Raw genomic sequence first — 15,653 nt, 5'->3', positions numbered from 1 at the left:
CAGCCGATTCATTCAGAGGTAAGCGTCCCAAAACAACCTTGTGAAGTGGCATTGTGCCCATTTTATCCAGGGAGAAACTGAGTCCTGAGGAGGCTGGGTGAGCTGCGTGAGTCCCTGCGGGTGGCCCGGGATTTACAGCTAGGTCCGTGTGATGGTCTGGCAAGTGCTGGGTCCACTGTACACGGCTACACAGACAGCCCCTCACCCCGCCCCAGTCTTCTCTGAGGAATCTGGGGAGCACTGGGCAGAAGCACTTTGTTTTTCTGGTTGGGGTGGGGGGCAGGGGTCCCTGCTTCTAGGACTCCTGCAGCTCTAAGAAGCCAGGGCAATGGGTTAACATCTCTTTTTCTCCACTCCAAGAAATTAACTCTTCTGGTCAGATTTGCCCTGCAAGGGTCTCGCTTTTTCTCTTTTTCGCAAGGGCAAGTTTTTGCTTCCCTATTCTGGGTAACCAGATGATTTTCCAAGGCCAGGGATTTGAAGGAATGGCATCGGCAGCTGGAAAACAAACAAACAGAGAAAGCTGGGCCCTAGATGATGTTAGGGCTGTGAACAAATTCAACAAAGAAAAGACTTAAGGGAACATCTTTTTTTTATATATAAAACTTTTATTTAATAAATATACATTTCAAAAGTACGGCTTTTGGATTAGAGCGGTTCTTCCCCCAATAACCACCTCCCACTCACAAACCATCCCACCTCCTACTCCCTCTCCCATCCTATTCTTCATTAAGATTCATTTTTAATTATCTTTATATACAGAAGATCAACTCTCTATTAAGTAAAGAATTCAACAGTTTGCACCCACACAGACACACAGAGTATAAAGTATTGTTTGAAGACTAGTTTTACCATTAATTCTCGTAGTACAACACATTAAGGACAGAGATCCTACATAGAGAGCAAGCGCACAGGGACTCCCGTTGTTGATCCAACAATTGACACTCTTATTTATGATGTCAGTAATCAACTGAGGCTCTTGTCATGAGCTGCCAAGGCCATGGAAGCCTCTTGAGTTCACAAACTCAGACCTTATTTAGACAAGGCCATAATCAATGTGGAAGTCCTCCCTTCAGGGAAAGGTACCTTTTTCTTTGATGGCCATTAAGGGAACATCTTAAGAACCCTTAATAGGCCCTTGAGTCCAAAAGTATCCCACCCCTTCTTGTGGATTAAATCAATAACAGCATAGCTGCTGTTATGTAGAGAGGAGAGCCCATGGCAGTTTTGAGTTCAATTTTTATTTAATAAGTTTTATTTATAATTTTATATAAATTTATAATTTATAAATATATAATTTATAAATTTATATAAAATTTTATTTAGTAAGTTTTATTAAAAAAAAAAAAGAAAAACCACAGAGCATCCAAACTCTTAAGAGTTTGCGCAAATGGGAGCCCAGGGAGTGGAGTTGCTGGAGTCCACTCGGCTGGTCGGTGCCCTTTGGACTTCCAGTCCAGTGTTCCTTAGGATCCGCCACCAGAGGCAGAAACAGCAACCGGGGAGGGAACCCAGGGTTGGCTCAACCAACAGAGGAGGCCGGAAGCTGTGTCAAAGGTGGATGTTCCCAAGTGGAGCCTGGTGCACCTGGCTCGCTGGCTACTGCTCCACCGGTCCCCCGGTCCATGCCATCAATGCAAACCTGTGGTGCTTGGCCTCTGTGAAATGCCGTGTTCACAGCCACGCTGGGTGCCTGGGGACTTGCTGGGAGAGATGTACACGGCACAGCCGTGGTGGAGACAGGGACGCCTGCTTTTGGAGGCTCTTTAGAAAGAGAGTAAGAAGGCTCTGGAGTCGAATTCTAGATTCTGGCTCCCAGGGGCAGGTGGCACTGTAAATGCCCACTCACATGGAACTTCCTGGCTTCCTGAGGGATGGGGCATTCTGTTGTCTCAGGCCCAAAGCCCCTGCCCTTCCTGCCTCCCTGCCTTTGGCTCCCACCAGGCCCAGAAGAAGCTGCAGAGGAGGCCATGGCAGGCTTGAAGATGCTTTTATTGGGAGGGAGAGTCCTAACAGACTCCAGGCTGAGGGAAGAGGGAAAATAAATAGGTGGGAAGCCAGGAAGGGCTCCCAGCACAGCGAGGAGGGGCAGCATTTGTGTCAACCTCGGGGGCTGCTCCTCTTCTTCTTTGCTCTGTGAACCGGGCACACAGTTTGCTGCAATCCGGGGATCCAGAAGAGGAATTCTTGGGGCTGTGAAGGCTTCGAATCCTCTGGCATGCGAGAGGTCCTTGATCCTGGAGGCTGTGAGCTGGTCCCTAAGGGTTCAGCTGGGGAACAAAGAGGATTCAGCGGAGGCTGGCGCCAGGAGAGGCCACGCCCAAGAGCGTGAAGCCCATCCCGTGAAGGATTACCCTGTGCCCACTGCTGGCCCAGCCCCTGCATCCTGGCTCCCCAGGCGGGACCGGACCCTCCCGCGGGCAGTCAGGACCCCAGGGTGTCCTCACCCCCAGCATCCTTCTGACAGCCTCCAGCCTCGCCAGGACCCGGGGGGCATCCTGGGGACACAGCAGCTGGAGCTCCCCAGGCCGCAGGCGGAGCAGCTGGCTCCCGGTCAGGAAGCCCAGGCTCCGCACCGTGCTGCGAACAGAACCCGCAGAAGCCCTCAGTGGTGCAGTGGGAGGATGTGGGTGCAGAGAGGACTGCTTGGGCTTGGGGACTGGGGCTATGGGAGCGGTCACGGAGCAGGGTATTTGGAAGTGAAGGTACAACGTACGCACTTTGGCTTAACCCAGGGTCAGCACTCCCAGGCTGGAAGGGAGAGATTTCTGAAGGGGAGGTGTGGCTGAGCAGTCAGTGCAGGGTCTTCCTGGGGTCACGGCCCTGATCCCAGCTGCCCTCCCCAGGGCAGGGGCTCCACATCTGATGCTCTAACCGCGGCTTCCTAAGCTCCCCACCCTTCCGCATCCTCTTCTCTGCAGTGGTGTGCAGGACGGGTTTGTCATGCCACTGGGCAGGCTGGACTCTCTGGGCTGGGTCTCTGGCTGCCTTGGTCCCTTATAGAGGTGACCTCTGTCACACCTGCCAGGGCCAGCACTCACATGGTGGAGAAGTTTTCTGCCTGCAGCCAGGCTGTGACCTCCTCAGGCTTTGAGCTGAGCCGAAGCATCGTAGCCTAGAATCGGGGGAAACCTGGGGTCAGAGGCCATCCCATCTCACAGCCACCCAGAGTTCCTGACATCCGGGTCCTTTGTTTGGGCTCCCACCAAATCATGTGTCTCACTCCCATAGGCTCTGTGGTCTAATGGGGACCCTGGCTTGTATCTCCATCCACCCTCTGATTAGCTTGGCACAAGGAAACTGGCAGTGTTATGGATCAGATCCGCCCAGCACTTCTCTCCTCCATGGGTTAGTGATCGCTCCCCACCCCCACCTCCGTCTCAGGGCTGGATGGTCTAGGGTGGGCTGTACCCGAGAGGATGGCTGGCCCTGGCCCCCGGAGCCCCCCGCCTGCAGGGGCTCCAGGATGTTGCTGGGGACGTAGCCTCTCTTTCCCTCCTGGTTCTTCACCAGCCACCACCGCTTGCTGTAGTCCAGAACCTGCCAAGAGTCACCACACCGGTCACCCTGAGCCACTGTCTGGCCTCCCCTCTTCCCACTTTGCCACTGCCCATTTTCTGTAGGCCACCCCCCTGACAGCCTGGGGCCAGAACCCCTGCCCTAGGCTGCCCATAACTCCCCACCCACCTCCACCCTGTTCTCTAGCCTCAAAGCCCAGGCCTCACCTCCAGCTCCTCTCCCTGGACCACAGTCAGCTCCTGTGTGTTCCTTGCTTCAAACTCATACAGGACTTGCATTTTCAGGGTGGGCTTGCCAGGTTGGAAGCTGGGGGCCTGGAGGTTGTGTGTCTCCTCTTGATCTAAGTTCGAGGGGCTCTCTAACCCAGGACGTCTGCCACAAGGGTCAGAGTCAGGATGGCTGTGGACACCGACTCCCCTGTGCCAGCCCCAAGAGCCCTGGCTCTCTGCTGCCCGCATTCTGGTGGTGACTTGGGGGTCGGCAGCTTGGGGTGGGGGCTTCTGTAGACAGGAGGGGTCTGAAATAGCACTGATCTTTGTGTCTTTCTTTCCTGGTCGTTGACTTCTGGACGTATTTCCCACTGTGGAGTGTACAGTCGAGCTCTGCCCTAAGCACTTTATTCCCGAGCTCTGGGAAATCAGAAGCAGGTGCAGCCTCTCTCAAGGGGAAGCGGCTGGAGCCTGGGAGGGCCAAAGCTGCTTTTGCGCACGAGGGGAGGGAGGGAGGGGTGTGTCTGTGCATGTCGGGACTGGCTAAGGGAGAGCCCTGAGGGTCTCTGAAGGGCGGACAACCAGATCTTAGCCCTGCTCCACCCCCTGACTCAGCCCCCCCATGACTCAGCCCAGAGCATACCGATGGAGGACAGAGTCCTGGTATCCTAAATGTGTCTGTAAGAGAACAGAGAGTGAGCAAGAATGGAAGGCAGCCCGCACAGCGACCCGGGATATCAGCCCACAGCCCACTCACTCACAGCAGCCTCCCGCCTCGCCCACCAACAGATGCAGCAGGCACCCACTTGAACCTACCCCATGTGGCCACGTTTGGCCTGTGAGGGCAGAAACTCGCCAGAGACCAGGGATTTGCACTGGGCTCTGTGCTGAGCTCTCCTCACCTGGAAGGAGGGTTCTGGAAGCTGCCAACCATCAGAGAATGTGGGTTGGTAGGGCTCGGGCTCCTTGCCTGTCCAGTCGGCCCTGGGGAGGGAAGAGAGCTGGGTGGGTGTCTGGCATGTAGCACAGCGAGCCTAGCCTCAGGGATGTGCCAGCTAAGGGGCACACAGCCCAAGCATGCAGGTCAAAGGCCCAGGACACCCACAAGGCAGCCAACGGTTACACATGAACAGATTCCTCCATGTGAGTGTCCTGGGCCAGCCTCTCTTGGGCCCACGGAGTGCAGATTTGAGACCGCCAGAACCCGGTGGACACTTTAGTGCCCTGATTGGGGTTTGAATTAAAGTGGCAGGAGCACAGAGCAGCAGGGCTGCGCCGGCCCCTTGGGATCTTGTGCAATGTCTGTCTAGCCTGGGTTTGCCCTCCCAGCCCCCCAGAGCTCACTCTTTCTAACTACATGGAGGGCAGAGCTGCTCTGGTTGATCTGGGCAGGGCTGGTCTTGCCCTTCAGCCTCCCGCGGTCGCACAGGGCCGGGGAGTTTCATCGCTGCTGGAGCTTGGATAGCCTCCACCTGCCGTCTCTGGCAGTGCCCACTCGGGCTTGAGGAAGTGCGGCTTCCTGCCTCAGGGGGGTGCAGGCGAGGATGTCCGCTGAGCTTGGGACACCCATGGAGGGTTGCACGTGGTTCTCACAAGCCTGCATTCCTCCCAGCAGAAGAGGACCCCTGTGGGCGGCCTCTGAAGGCAGTGGCTGGGACACTAATCTACCGTTTAGTTCATGGGAACAAATAACTGTTTTCTCTTCTGAATCTTAATGCGTTCCTTCCCTTGCTCTTGGGAAGACCCGGGCCGTGGTTACGCCTCCTTCTGAGCCTTCTCCGGGCCAGGTTTCTCAAGTGTGCTTCTGTCTCCTGCCAGCCTTCCCTCACCTCCGGTCCTTTTCGTGACCCCTGTACCCTGACTGCCGCCACTGCGGTTCCTTCATTGGAATCCCGACTGCCAATCCAGTGGCTTTGGATGGTCGCCATCCGAACTTCAGGATGAGCCCAGCATTTGGTATTATTTGTAGCTTTGGGTCAATTTGCCTAGAATCAAGCCACCTAAATATAATTGCCTGAAATCCATCTCTTTGGAGGGTTTTTACATATCTGTAGTTAGTCTAGTTTTTTTTTTTTTTAATTTTGTTTCATTTCTTCATTTCTTTGTTCAGTTCTGATTATTTCAAGAAATTAGAAACATCTATGGGTGCATCTGATATTATATATTAAATAAGTATCAAATGTCCACATTCTATGAATGCTACAGTTGTCTTGCCTCTTTGTGTGTATTTTGGAAAAATTCTCTCTGCTGATCTGTTTTTCAAATTCTTGAAATAAGGCTGGGTTTTGAAACACAGAATGATCTGTCCAGCTTAGTTATTTGATATTAAAGTGGCTGAAGCAAACGACTTAAAGAAAGCCCTTTCATTTGAGTCCATTTCCCAACCCCCGTTTTCCTTGCTTGCTAGTGCAAGGCAGGTGCCAGGGCAGGCAGGCAGGCAGATACCCCCACAGGCAGTGTGAGCCCGGCGCAGCTGAGAGCGCCCATGAACTCTGAGGCTGCCTTACACGGCTCCGGGAGTTCCCAGGGTTCTGGGCCCTGAGCGCCACTATGAAGTGGGAGGCCCAGAACCCACACGTGGTTCAATTTTGGTTAGTAGTCTGAGAGAGCGCATAAAAGTACGTTCTTTTGTGGCCTGTGTGGTGGCATAGTGGGTAAAGCTGCCCGTAAGGATGCCGCTTGGAGTCCTGGCTAATCCACTTCTGATCCAGCTCCCTGCTCATGGCCTGGGAAAAGTAGCGAAAGATGGCCAAGTGGCTGGGCCCCTGCCATCCATGTGGGAGACCCGGAAGAAGCACCTGGCTCCTGGCTTTGGCCTGGCCCAGCCCTGGCCGTTGTGGCCATCTGGAGAGTGAACCAGTGCATGGAAGATCTCTCTCTCTCTCTCTGCCTTCTTAACTCTTTTTCCTCTCACTGCCCCCATGTGTACTTCCCAGGCCCTGCTCTCTTCTCTCAGGGAATGCTGCAGATGGGGCTTGGTGGAGCCTCCCAGGGCTCCCACAGGGGTATTCACCTCCAGCTGTGGCTCCAGCTGCCCCCTTCCCAGCTCTGCCACACAGCTGGGCGGACCTCTCAGCCCAGGACCCGGCCACCCCGCGCTGGAGGAATGTGGTGCTGCCAGCTCAGCGCGGGGTGTGCAGCCAGCCCCGTGCCCCTCTCCCAGGACGCCCAATGACATGGCCTCCACTCACGACTCCCCATCCCGCCAGTGTCCCAGAGCCCACCCTCCCTCTCCACTCCCTGCCAATCGGGTGTGGCGTCTCCTACGTCAGTGATTCTAAAACTCTGGGCTGGACTGTGACCAAGTTTTCCTTTTGCCCTTGACAGAAAGGAGAAGAGGTTTGAGTGGCAGGTCGCCAGCTCTCCTTTCTTGGGAAGAAGTGCCCCTTTGCCTGAGGTGGTCTGTCCTGAGGAGTGGGTGATGGTAAATGGGTGGCGCTGGTGTTTCAGGCTTCACACTGCACCTAACAGTTGGCCATGCATCATGGTTGTGGAGTCCCCCACATTGCTTTGACATCTTCCTGGTTTTTGGTGGTGCATAGCCTGGCTTCCTCGTACATCCCGCCCAATGCCCTTGGGGCCCTCACCCCCAGTGCAGGTCAGGCCTGGTCTTCACTCACCGGCTGGTGGTCCAGGCTGGGCCCAGCCCCTCCCAGAGGTTACTCTCTGTGGGGCTTAGACAGGACTGCAGCAGGTGGATGGCTTTGGGGGTGAGGAGCGGTGAGATCACTTGTGCTGCTAGGCCAGCCTCAGGGCACTGGGCCAGGATCTGGGGGAGGGAGGGACAGTGTCAGGGAGCTGAGGATCCCACCGGCCCACAGGCAGTGGGAAAGGGCCCAGAGTCCCTGGCCTCCCACGCTCACAAGGGAACATCTGCCCATCGGCCTCAGGCCTGTGGCTCCTTTTCCTGGTGTCCTTGGGGCTGCCCCTGGCCCATGGAGTCTGGGGGGGGAGGGCAGGGGGCACTGTGCATGCCAAGGGTGGTGTCTGGGGTCAAGGAGAAGGAGGGTGCGTGGAACAGGCCCGCAGCCCCCCTGCCTCTGCTCCCGCCTCCCCTTCACCAGCCCGCTGCCCTCCTCCTGCTCCCTGGCCCTCTCCACCACGCTGGTCTACCCCGGCTCACAAATTCCAGGGTCTGGAAGAGGATGTGCACGAACTCGGGGGCACTGGTCTCCTGCAGCTCCGTGGTCAGCTTCCCCTGGGGACACAGGGCACCGTCTGTTCCCCACCTGTACCCCACCCCACTGTCCCCAGGACCCCAGTGCCCTGCTGGGGAGCCTGGTATTCCCCTGAAGTGCCGAGAGAGGGAGAAGCTGGAGAAGGAAAAGGCTGGGGTTGGCCGGAGGGCTGCCCCGGCCAGAGGGCTAGGGGTCTCTCGGGGAGCCACGTACCAGCAGGTTGAGGCTGAACTTGATCTTCTGGAAGCAGTCAATGTACTGCGCCTCTGTCAGCTCTGTGGGAGACAGGGTGGAGGTGGTGGGTCGCAGGTCACCCCACGTCACCCCCACAGCTGCCCGCAGCCCTCGGCACTCACCCTCCTGATCCTTGCTCTTTTTCTTCCCAAATCTTTTCTTCTTATGACTGCTCCTTGTTTGGGCCTCCTTTAGCTTTCTCATGAACAGCTCTATGTCCTTGAAGACGTGGTTCAGCACCTCCTGGGCCCCCAGCAACCCATGGCCTTGAGTGCGCCACCTAATGGCCCATCCTGGAACTGCCTCCCCTCAACACAAGCCCCAACCGCGCCTCCTGTCCCTCAGCCCAGAGCCTGCCCTGGCCATCTACAGGAAGAGGAGGCAGGGTTGGTGCCCTCGCTGCCCCCAGGCCCTGAGAGCCTCTGCAAGCCCCAAGACGCGTGCGGTTACCTCATCCCTCTCTGGGTCCTCGGGGGAGGGGGAGTGCCTTGGAGGAGGCAGAGCGAAGGCAGAGGGGTGGCGAAGTAGGGGCCCCGGGGACGGTGGCCTGCCTGCAATGCGAGGAAACCATGCACCTGCAGCATCTCTGATGTTTGATTGAAACCTTCTTCCCCACCTCCCACCCTCCACCCCCCACCCAGACTTACTGTTCTCTGGGGTCAGCTGGTGGGGCTTTTCTGGAAGTGGCCCCCGCTCCAGAGGGGGTGCCTGGGGCTTAGGGAGTGGCCTTTGCAGAGAGAACCCCCTCCATCTGTCCTGGCCTTGGAGGAGGCTTTCGAATCGGGGTCTGCTGAGGGCGTGGTTTGGAGACATGTCTTAGGCCCTGCCCACGCTTCTGCCCCAAGGCCCAGGGCCCCATGGCCTCTCTCTCCAGGAGCTGCCAGGTCTCCATCCTGACCCTCCCTGACCCCCCTGCCTCGTGTGCCCACCCCTGGGAGCTTGCGCATCCCCTGTGAATCTCTGGGGAGAGTCTCTAGTACCCTCTGCACCTCACCTCTTCCCCTTGCCCATTTCTGCCTTGGCCCTTGCTCAGATATAGGACCAGTGTTTGCCCCCAGCCATGACCCTCCCCCACTCCAAGGCCTGAGCTGTGCAGCCCCACAGGTGGGCTGAGCACAGGCTGCCTACCTTTGCTCCAGCTCCTTGTCCAGGGCATTCTGCACGCTGAGCCTCAGCCGCTCCGCCTGCAGGAAGCAGTAGTTAGGCCGTGTGTGTGTGTGTGTGTGTGTGCATGCACTCACACACGTGCCCATGTGACATCATTGGACCCTACCCCAGGCCACTCACCCCCACTTCCTGGCACTGGAAGAGCAGAGTGCAGGTGCCTGGCAGGCCTGACTCCTGCACAGTGATAGACAGGATGGAGTTGTAGGAGCAGGTGTTGAGTGCCACGTCCATGGCCTTGATGCTGTCCAGGCGGTAGGAGTCCAGCTCCTCCTGATCCAGGTGCAGAGGCCAGCTGTGAGGACACTGGGAGCCAGGCTTGGCTCCTGAGAGCTCCTGATGCGAGCCCTTTGGTGGCCTGGGGCTAGGGTGTCCTCTAATGTGGCTCTGCCTCTGTCCCTAGCCCCCATCCTGTACCTCTTCTGAGGCCTGAGTGAGTATTGTAGATTGTATCGGGAAGCAGTGCTGTTCTTTGGGGCATGGAGGGCTGAGGCCTGCCTTCCCACAGCAGGGTCCCACTGCTGTTTGGGGGTGAGGGCTGACCTTGGTCTCAATGTCCAGCAGCTGGAGCCAGCCGTCTTTGACTTGCAGGATCAAGTCTTGGCTCCACACCCGGCCCTGCGCATCCATCTCCTGCAGCTTCTGCAAGGCATCTTTGGGCTCCCGGATTCTCTGCGTGCCCAGCTTACACGTCATCAGGTGCTGAGGGGAGGGGAGGAAGAGGCCAGAGAGGCTCGAGGTGGGGCCGGGGGTTACTGATGATGGTGGGCTGGAGAGAGGCAGCGGAGGAGAAAGATCCCTGGCCCCTGGCTCCCCATAAAGCAGTCGCCGAGGGCCCGCCTGAGCGCCAGTGTGGAAGTGGTCAGGCTGGAGAGGGGGCCCGTGGGCGAGGGTGCGAGGGGCTACGCGCGGGGCTTGTGGACTCTGGGAGAAGGGGACTCACAGCTGTGACAGTGCAGGCCCGGTGAGAGGCTGGGTGGTGGTGCATATGGGCCCCGGCCAGCCCACCAATGCCGTCTGACCCCTGTGCGTGCCAATAGGACCTTCCAACTGCCCTTGGCTTTCAACAGTCCAGGGGAGACCTCCCCGCCCCAGCCTGGCCCCCTCCTCACTGACCAGGTGTTCTTGTGTCCGCGCCTTCCCTCGTGCTGTTCCCCACACCCAGCTTCCATCCCCACATCTGCCTGTCGGTCACCTCCTGGTCCCTGGAGCAGAAAGCCCAGTGCCTCCCTCCCCTGATTCTCACCCTGGCAGGTGCCGACGAGCACTGTCTGCACATGCGCCCCGTCTGCTGCTGGGCCATTCCTGGGCGGGCTTTCCTCATCCACCCCTTCTCCCAGCCTTCACCATGGCCCTCCGCCAGCCAGGGTTTCAGAGGCAGGAGGCCCAGTGCTGCCTCTTGTCCTTCCGTCCTCCCCAACTGCCCAGGCCCTGCCCCTCCTCCCGTGTCACACTGCCAGCATCCTCAGGGGACCCAGGCACCCTGACCCTGTCTCCTCTCGCTCTCGCCTGCTCAGCCTAAGCACAGCTGCTTCCCAGCCCCCACTGCACCTTGCAGCCTGGCGCTGCGTCCCCCAGTCTGTGGGTCTCCGGACCCTCGTCCCACGGAGCCTTCTCGGTTCTCCAGCGGAGTCCTTCCCTCCGAGGCTGCCCAGGGGCTCTTTCCACCCTAGCCACTCCAGAAGCTCTGGCCCAGAAACTGCCCTCCCTGACCAAGGCCCTCTCAACCCCTCACTGGCTGCACCTCTCACGCCTGCCCCTCTCCGGCCATGCTGGTCCTGGGCAGACATCGGCTCCCTGGGGCTTCTGTGCAGGGGTGGGGCAGGAGGTAGGCAGGGATGGGTGTGGGGGTGCAGGCACTTCCTGGGCCATCCTTGCTACTTCTTCCTTTCTGGAGACAGGCATCCACCCCCTCTGCCTCCAGCCAGGCCTGCTCCACCAACCCCGGGCTCCTGCTCCCTAATGCTCAGCCACGGCTCAGGCAGGCTTGTTGTGGGGGGCGGGGGTCTGGCTGGCAGGGACCTGGGTGAGCTGGCTGTGCTTTGGCAGTGGCAGGGGAGGGGGCTACATGGGAACTGAGACACTCACCTCCACCCTGTGCTGCAGCAGGGTGGGCTCCAAGGTCAGGCTCTGAGAGTACTCCTTCCGGTGCACTGCAGGGTGCAAGGCAGGGGGTGGTGGGTGTCACGAGGCAGGGACCAGGGCAGGGCGCTTGGCGGGCTCAGTGGCGAGCTGAGCGGAGGGGCGGAAGGGCATGGGGATAGGGAGCTTACAGTAGATGGCTTTGCTGCTGGGCCGGGACATGTTGATTCTGCGGCAGACAGCACCCTTGGCCTAAACGCAGCCAGAGAGAAAGTCATCAGAGCCGGGGTAGGCGTGCCACATGGCGCATGCGCGGGGCCTTCGCAACCACCCCCCCATGCCCCTGAGTCCAGGGGCCTTTCCCAAGCCACCTGCAGCCAGCCAGTGTCCGCTCTTCCACCTTGGTCTAAGGGACAGGAGGGCTGGGGAAGCTCCAGGCCTCTCGTTATGTGGGTCTGAGACCAGATCCTAGCCTGGGCGTGGGCATGAAAGGTGCCAGCTTAGTGGCTGCACCCAGCCTCGTGGGGGAGGGCCACGGGCTGGGCTGTCTTCCCTGCCATGGCGAGCCCTCGTGTGCAGCCCCACTCAGTGCTACCAACTAGGAGGAAGATGATGATGTCTGTGAGCTGGGGACCCTCTCAGTGTGTGTGTGTGTGTGTGCACATGTGTGCGTGTGAGACAGTGACTGCAAGATCTGTCAATCAGCGATCAGTGCTTCTCTGAATGCCTGACCTGGTCAGCGCCAACCCTGTGTCTTTCCATGCTCTGTCTCCTCCGCCCAGGGCCCCGGGCCACCTCTGCCCTTCAATTCCAGCTCACGGACCACCTCCCTGGTGAAGCCCTCCTAAGGCCACATAGACTGGTTGACTCCTAACAGCAGCAGTCACAGTGGCCACCATGGCTGGCGCCATGCCCCCGTCTACATCACACTGTCCCCCACTCCACTCAGCCAGCACCGAGCGCTAGCTTGACACCCTCCCCCCCATAATCAGGCCTGGAAACAGCCCCCAGGACGCGGGTGCTGTGAGCACCCCACTTCCCGATGAGGCCTGGGGGGCCCGATGAGGCCTGGACTCGCGACAAGGAGCTCCCACCGTTGGCGACTGTGCCAGCGCCACAGGGCTGTAGGCCGGTGCCCGCAGATGGAACACAGACAGTCGAAAGGGAACAGAATCACATTCAGCGCTCCTGAGTGGAGGCTGGGGTGAGTTCGTTCTGCGTGGCGGTCAAGGGTACCTCTGTGCCCTGTTCACAGAGGCCCGATGGGGTTGGTGGGTGACTGCGGCCACTCTGAAATACCCTGGGCAAAGTGTCAGCGAGAGGCCCACACCCTGCCCTGAGGACTGTTATGAAAATAGCCGAGGCCCTGATAAGAGGACAAGGTGCTGGAACATGAATCACCCGGAACCGCAGGGACAGAGGAGGCAGCAGGGCCTGTCCTGCTTGTTGGGACAATCCCTTCCTCTCCAAGGGGAAGGCCTGCACGGAGGCTGCCACCCCCAACCCCCCCCCCCCCCCAGGCTGTGACACTTCTCACTTCTCCAGGTGTAAGGGAAAGTCTCTCTGGGCTGCTCAGCCTGGCTCCCTGCTCCCCTCTCCCCATGCCCCACGCCAGGGGGCTGTGGACAGGCAGAGGTTGGGAAGCCGCTGCTGCTGAAGATCCTGACCACAGGAGTGGGAGAGGGAGAAGGAGGGGCTGGCCATGGCCCGCCTTGCTGCTCGGACAGAGCAGGGAAATGATGACAGCCCCCCCCCCCCCAGTACATTCCCCGAATGTGGGTCCTGGAGCCAGGGTGGGCATTTCTACCCCAGACACTGGTGGGAGCACCCCAGAGAGCTTTGTGGCCCCCTCGCTCTGCTCCCGGCCCACGGCCAGTGCCAAGTCTTCCTTGGGTTGATCCCTGGGGCTACATCTGGCACAGCCTGCCCGGAGACTCTGGAAATCCACCACGCCACCCCCAACCCCCCGCATGGGCTCCCCACAGCGGAACGGCCCCCTGCCTTCCCCTGGGGGCCAGGTACTCACCCGGATGCCAATGTTGTTGGGGGCTGGTCCCCAAGAGGGGCCAGTGTCAAGCTGCTGCTGGTGGGCCGGCAGCGGCTTCTCTGCCTGTGGCCCTGGGTGAGCAGGCAGGCTGGCGGTGAAGAGGCTGTGGAGGTGGCCACACCTCTGCTCTTTGGACCCTGCTGGGCAAGAAGGCCTCCCAGGCACCACCCACCCAGCACCAAACCAGCGCATGGCAGCGCCTGTGGGGACGGGCGCCCTGGGCCCAGCTGTAGGCTGCTTGTCCCACTTCTCTGTTCTGCTGACCTCTGACCTGGGGTGCAGCCCCCTCTGAGGCCTGGGGTCAACACTGGGGCTGGGAGCAGAAGAGGACAGCTGTGGGCTGGCAGGTCTGGGCTCTGTGGGCGGGGTGCAGGTGGGCCGACAGCGGACCCTGGGCTGGGAGGAGGCTACAGGCTGGCGCGTGTGTCAGGGGCCTTTTTGGGAAGAGGGAGTTGGGGGCACAAGACCACCTGGGCTCTACATGTGAGTGGGGGCTTCTTTCCAGCACAGATTGTCTGGTTCTGTTCCTTCTGCCCCTCCTACATGCCAGGACCCCTCTTGCGGGCATTCTCGCTCTCCCACTCTCTTCCCAGCTCTGTCCCACCCTCTGTCCCAGAGAGAGAGAGCCAATCTCTTCCTGCCCCTCCTCCCCCTGCCACCGGGAGCTCATGGGCTGTCCCAGGAGGCCAACAGGGACCAAGGGAGCAAGGGAGGAGGGGTGCGGGAATGCCAGAGCCGGGGCGCGTTCCCGTGGGACAGAGGCTGCTGTCAGAGTCTGCAGTGGAGCCTACATCCGGCACTTCCCACCTGGCTTCCGCAGGGACAAGCCCAGGAGCCCTCCGCTCTCCACCGGTGGCCTGGAGACCAGGAAGTGGATCCCGGTGAGGGGCCTTCCCTGCTTGGGCTGGCCTGGGCATCCCGGAGTGGGGGTGTCCATTGCGCAGCTGACTCCTGGGCCCAGGGCTCAGGCGCCTATTGGGCCAGCATGGAGCAGAGCCCTCAGGGGCCCCAGGCCTGCTGAGCTCCCTGGCAGTCCTGCTCCCCGCGTCTCAACCTCTTGTCCTTCCTTCTGCTTCTTTCAGGACTGACCCAGCCTGGGTGCCGCCCCCAGCCCCAGCCCCTCTGCCATCAAGGCCATAGCCTCCCCCGCCTCCCCACCACCACCTCTGGCTTCGGTCCCCAGCTGAGCCCTTGCGACTGCCCAGCTAAGGCGGGCTTGGTCCTTCCCATGAGCCCCTCCCCAAGTCACAGTGACCACAGCAGGGACCCGCACAGAGGACCTGAGGGTGGGGAGGGGGGCGGCCAAGGCAGCCAAAGACCCATGTGCCATCTCTGGGCAGAGAAACACTGAGTGACGCCTGGCACTCTCAGCCTCTTGCACTCTGCAGTGCCCAGCAGGGGTGCCCAGGGAGCACCAGAGGCCTCCTTGGCGGGACCCCCTTGTGGTGGGGCAGGGCCTGGGGCTTCTTCGGTGCCAGGCATAGCAGGTGTCTGGAGGAGTGGAGCAGCACCAGGGAAGAGGTTTCGACAGGGAGCTCAGCAGGCCTGGGGCCCACGGGGCCTCGGCTCAGTGCTGCCTCCCAGGGTGTGCAGTAGCAGGGAGCAGGAACGAGGAGTGGAGCTGGGGACCGGAAGCGGGTGTCCTAAGTAGCATTTTTTTTAAAGGCTGGGTGCCAGAGAGACGCAGGAGAGCAAGGGTGGGTCCAGCATGTGCCCTAACCTCTTTTTTATTTTATTTATTTTTAAAGATTTATTTATTTGAAAGGCAGAGTTACAGAGAGGCAGAGAGAGAGAAGTCTTCTATCTGCTGGTTCACTCCCCAGATGGCCGCAACAGCCAGGGCTGGGCTGATCCGAAGCCAGGAGCCAGGAGCTTCTTCCAGGTCTCCCACATGGGTGCAGGGGCCCAAGGACTTGGGCCATCTTCCACTGCTTTCCCAGGCCACAGCAGAGAGCTGGATCGCAAGTGGAGCAGCCAGGACATGAACTGTTAGAGTTAAAAAAAAGTCCGCCGCCCCCAAGAATGACTCCAAGAGACTCTCTCATGCAATCAGCAAAGGGTTAAGGGTTTATTGATCCAGCATGCTGGGGCTCTCTGAACATGCAAGAACAGAGGAGCCCCGAGGAACAAAAATATAGGGTTTATAAAGGCAAAAACCGCAAAATCGGGAGGGGGGATACACGGTTGCTAAAATCAAAAGAGAGTACATAGTTACTGGGG

General features: G+C 59.3%; 1 protein-coding gene across 4 annotated transcripts; it reads right to left on the bottom strand.

The window, feature by feature from the left end:
• Window positions 1–1,339: 1,339 nt before the first annotated feature.
• EPS8L3 (EPS8 signaling adaptor L3) lies at window positions 1,340–13,568 on the bottom strand. 4 transcript variants are annotated; one of them, XM_070077916.2, is made up of 19 exons: window positions 13,413–13,567; window positions 11,578–11,638; window positions 11,393–11,457; window positions 9,848–10,006; window positions 9,428–9,577; window positions 9,269–9,324; window positions 8,788–8,930; window positions 8,591–8,691; window positions 8,263–8,383; window positions 8,120–8,181; window positions 7,852–7,926; window positions 7,349–7,497; window positions 4,631–4,712; window positions 4,372–4,406; window positions 3,726–3,891; window positions 3,412–3,540; window positions 3,042–3,115; window positions 2,448–2,580; window positions 1,340–2,270 (listed from the first exon to the last, which is right to left on the bottom strand). In XM_070077916.2, the coding sequence occupies exons 2-19, from the start codon at window positions 11,606–11,608 to the stop codon at window positions 2,259–2,261; spliced, it is 1,743 nt and encodes a 580-aa protein (XP_069934017.1). In that variant the 5' UTR covers window positions 11,609–11,638; window positions 13,413–13,567; the 3' UTR covers window positions 1,340–2,258. The 4 variants fall into 4 exon arrangements, with proteins under 4 accessions (XP_069934017.1, XP_069934018.1, XP_089193136.1 ...); XM_070077917.2 differs by having other exon boundaries at window positions 8,788–8,927; XM_089337010.1 differs by having other exon boundaries at window positions 8,120–8,383.
• Window positions 13,569–15,653: the final 2,085 nt, after the last annotated feature.

This window comes from Oryctolagus cuniculus, chromosome 7 (genome assembly GCF_051225735.1).
Source record: "Oryctolagus cuniculus isolate XC-2025 breed Fujian yellow rabbit chromosome 7, ASM5122573v1, whole genome shotgun sequence".
In the NCBI taxonomy this organism is placed as follows: Eukaryota; Metazoa; Chordata; class Mammalia; order Lagomorpha; family Leporidae; genus Oryctolagus; species Oryctolagus cuniculus.
The sequence above is the reverse complement of the archived record's forward strand: the minus strand, read 5'-3'. Positions and strand labels throughout refer to the sequence as shown.

Excerpts from the sequence above, each read along its gene's own strand:
- EPS8L3 (XM_089337010.1), bottom strand. The coding sequence starts at position 11,608 with ATGTCCCGGCCCAGCAGCAAAGCCATCTACT. Across the intron at positions 8,692-8,787 it reads CCAGCTGACCCCAGAGAACA|GCAGGCCACCGTCCCCGGGG; the intron begins GTAAGTCTGGGT and ends CTCGCATTGCAG. Across the intron at positions 7,498-7,851 it reads TCTTCCAGACCCTGGAATTT|ATCCTGGCCCAGTGCCCTGA; the intron begins GTGAGCCGGGGT and ends TCCCTCCCCCAG.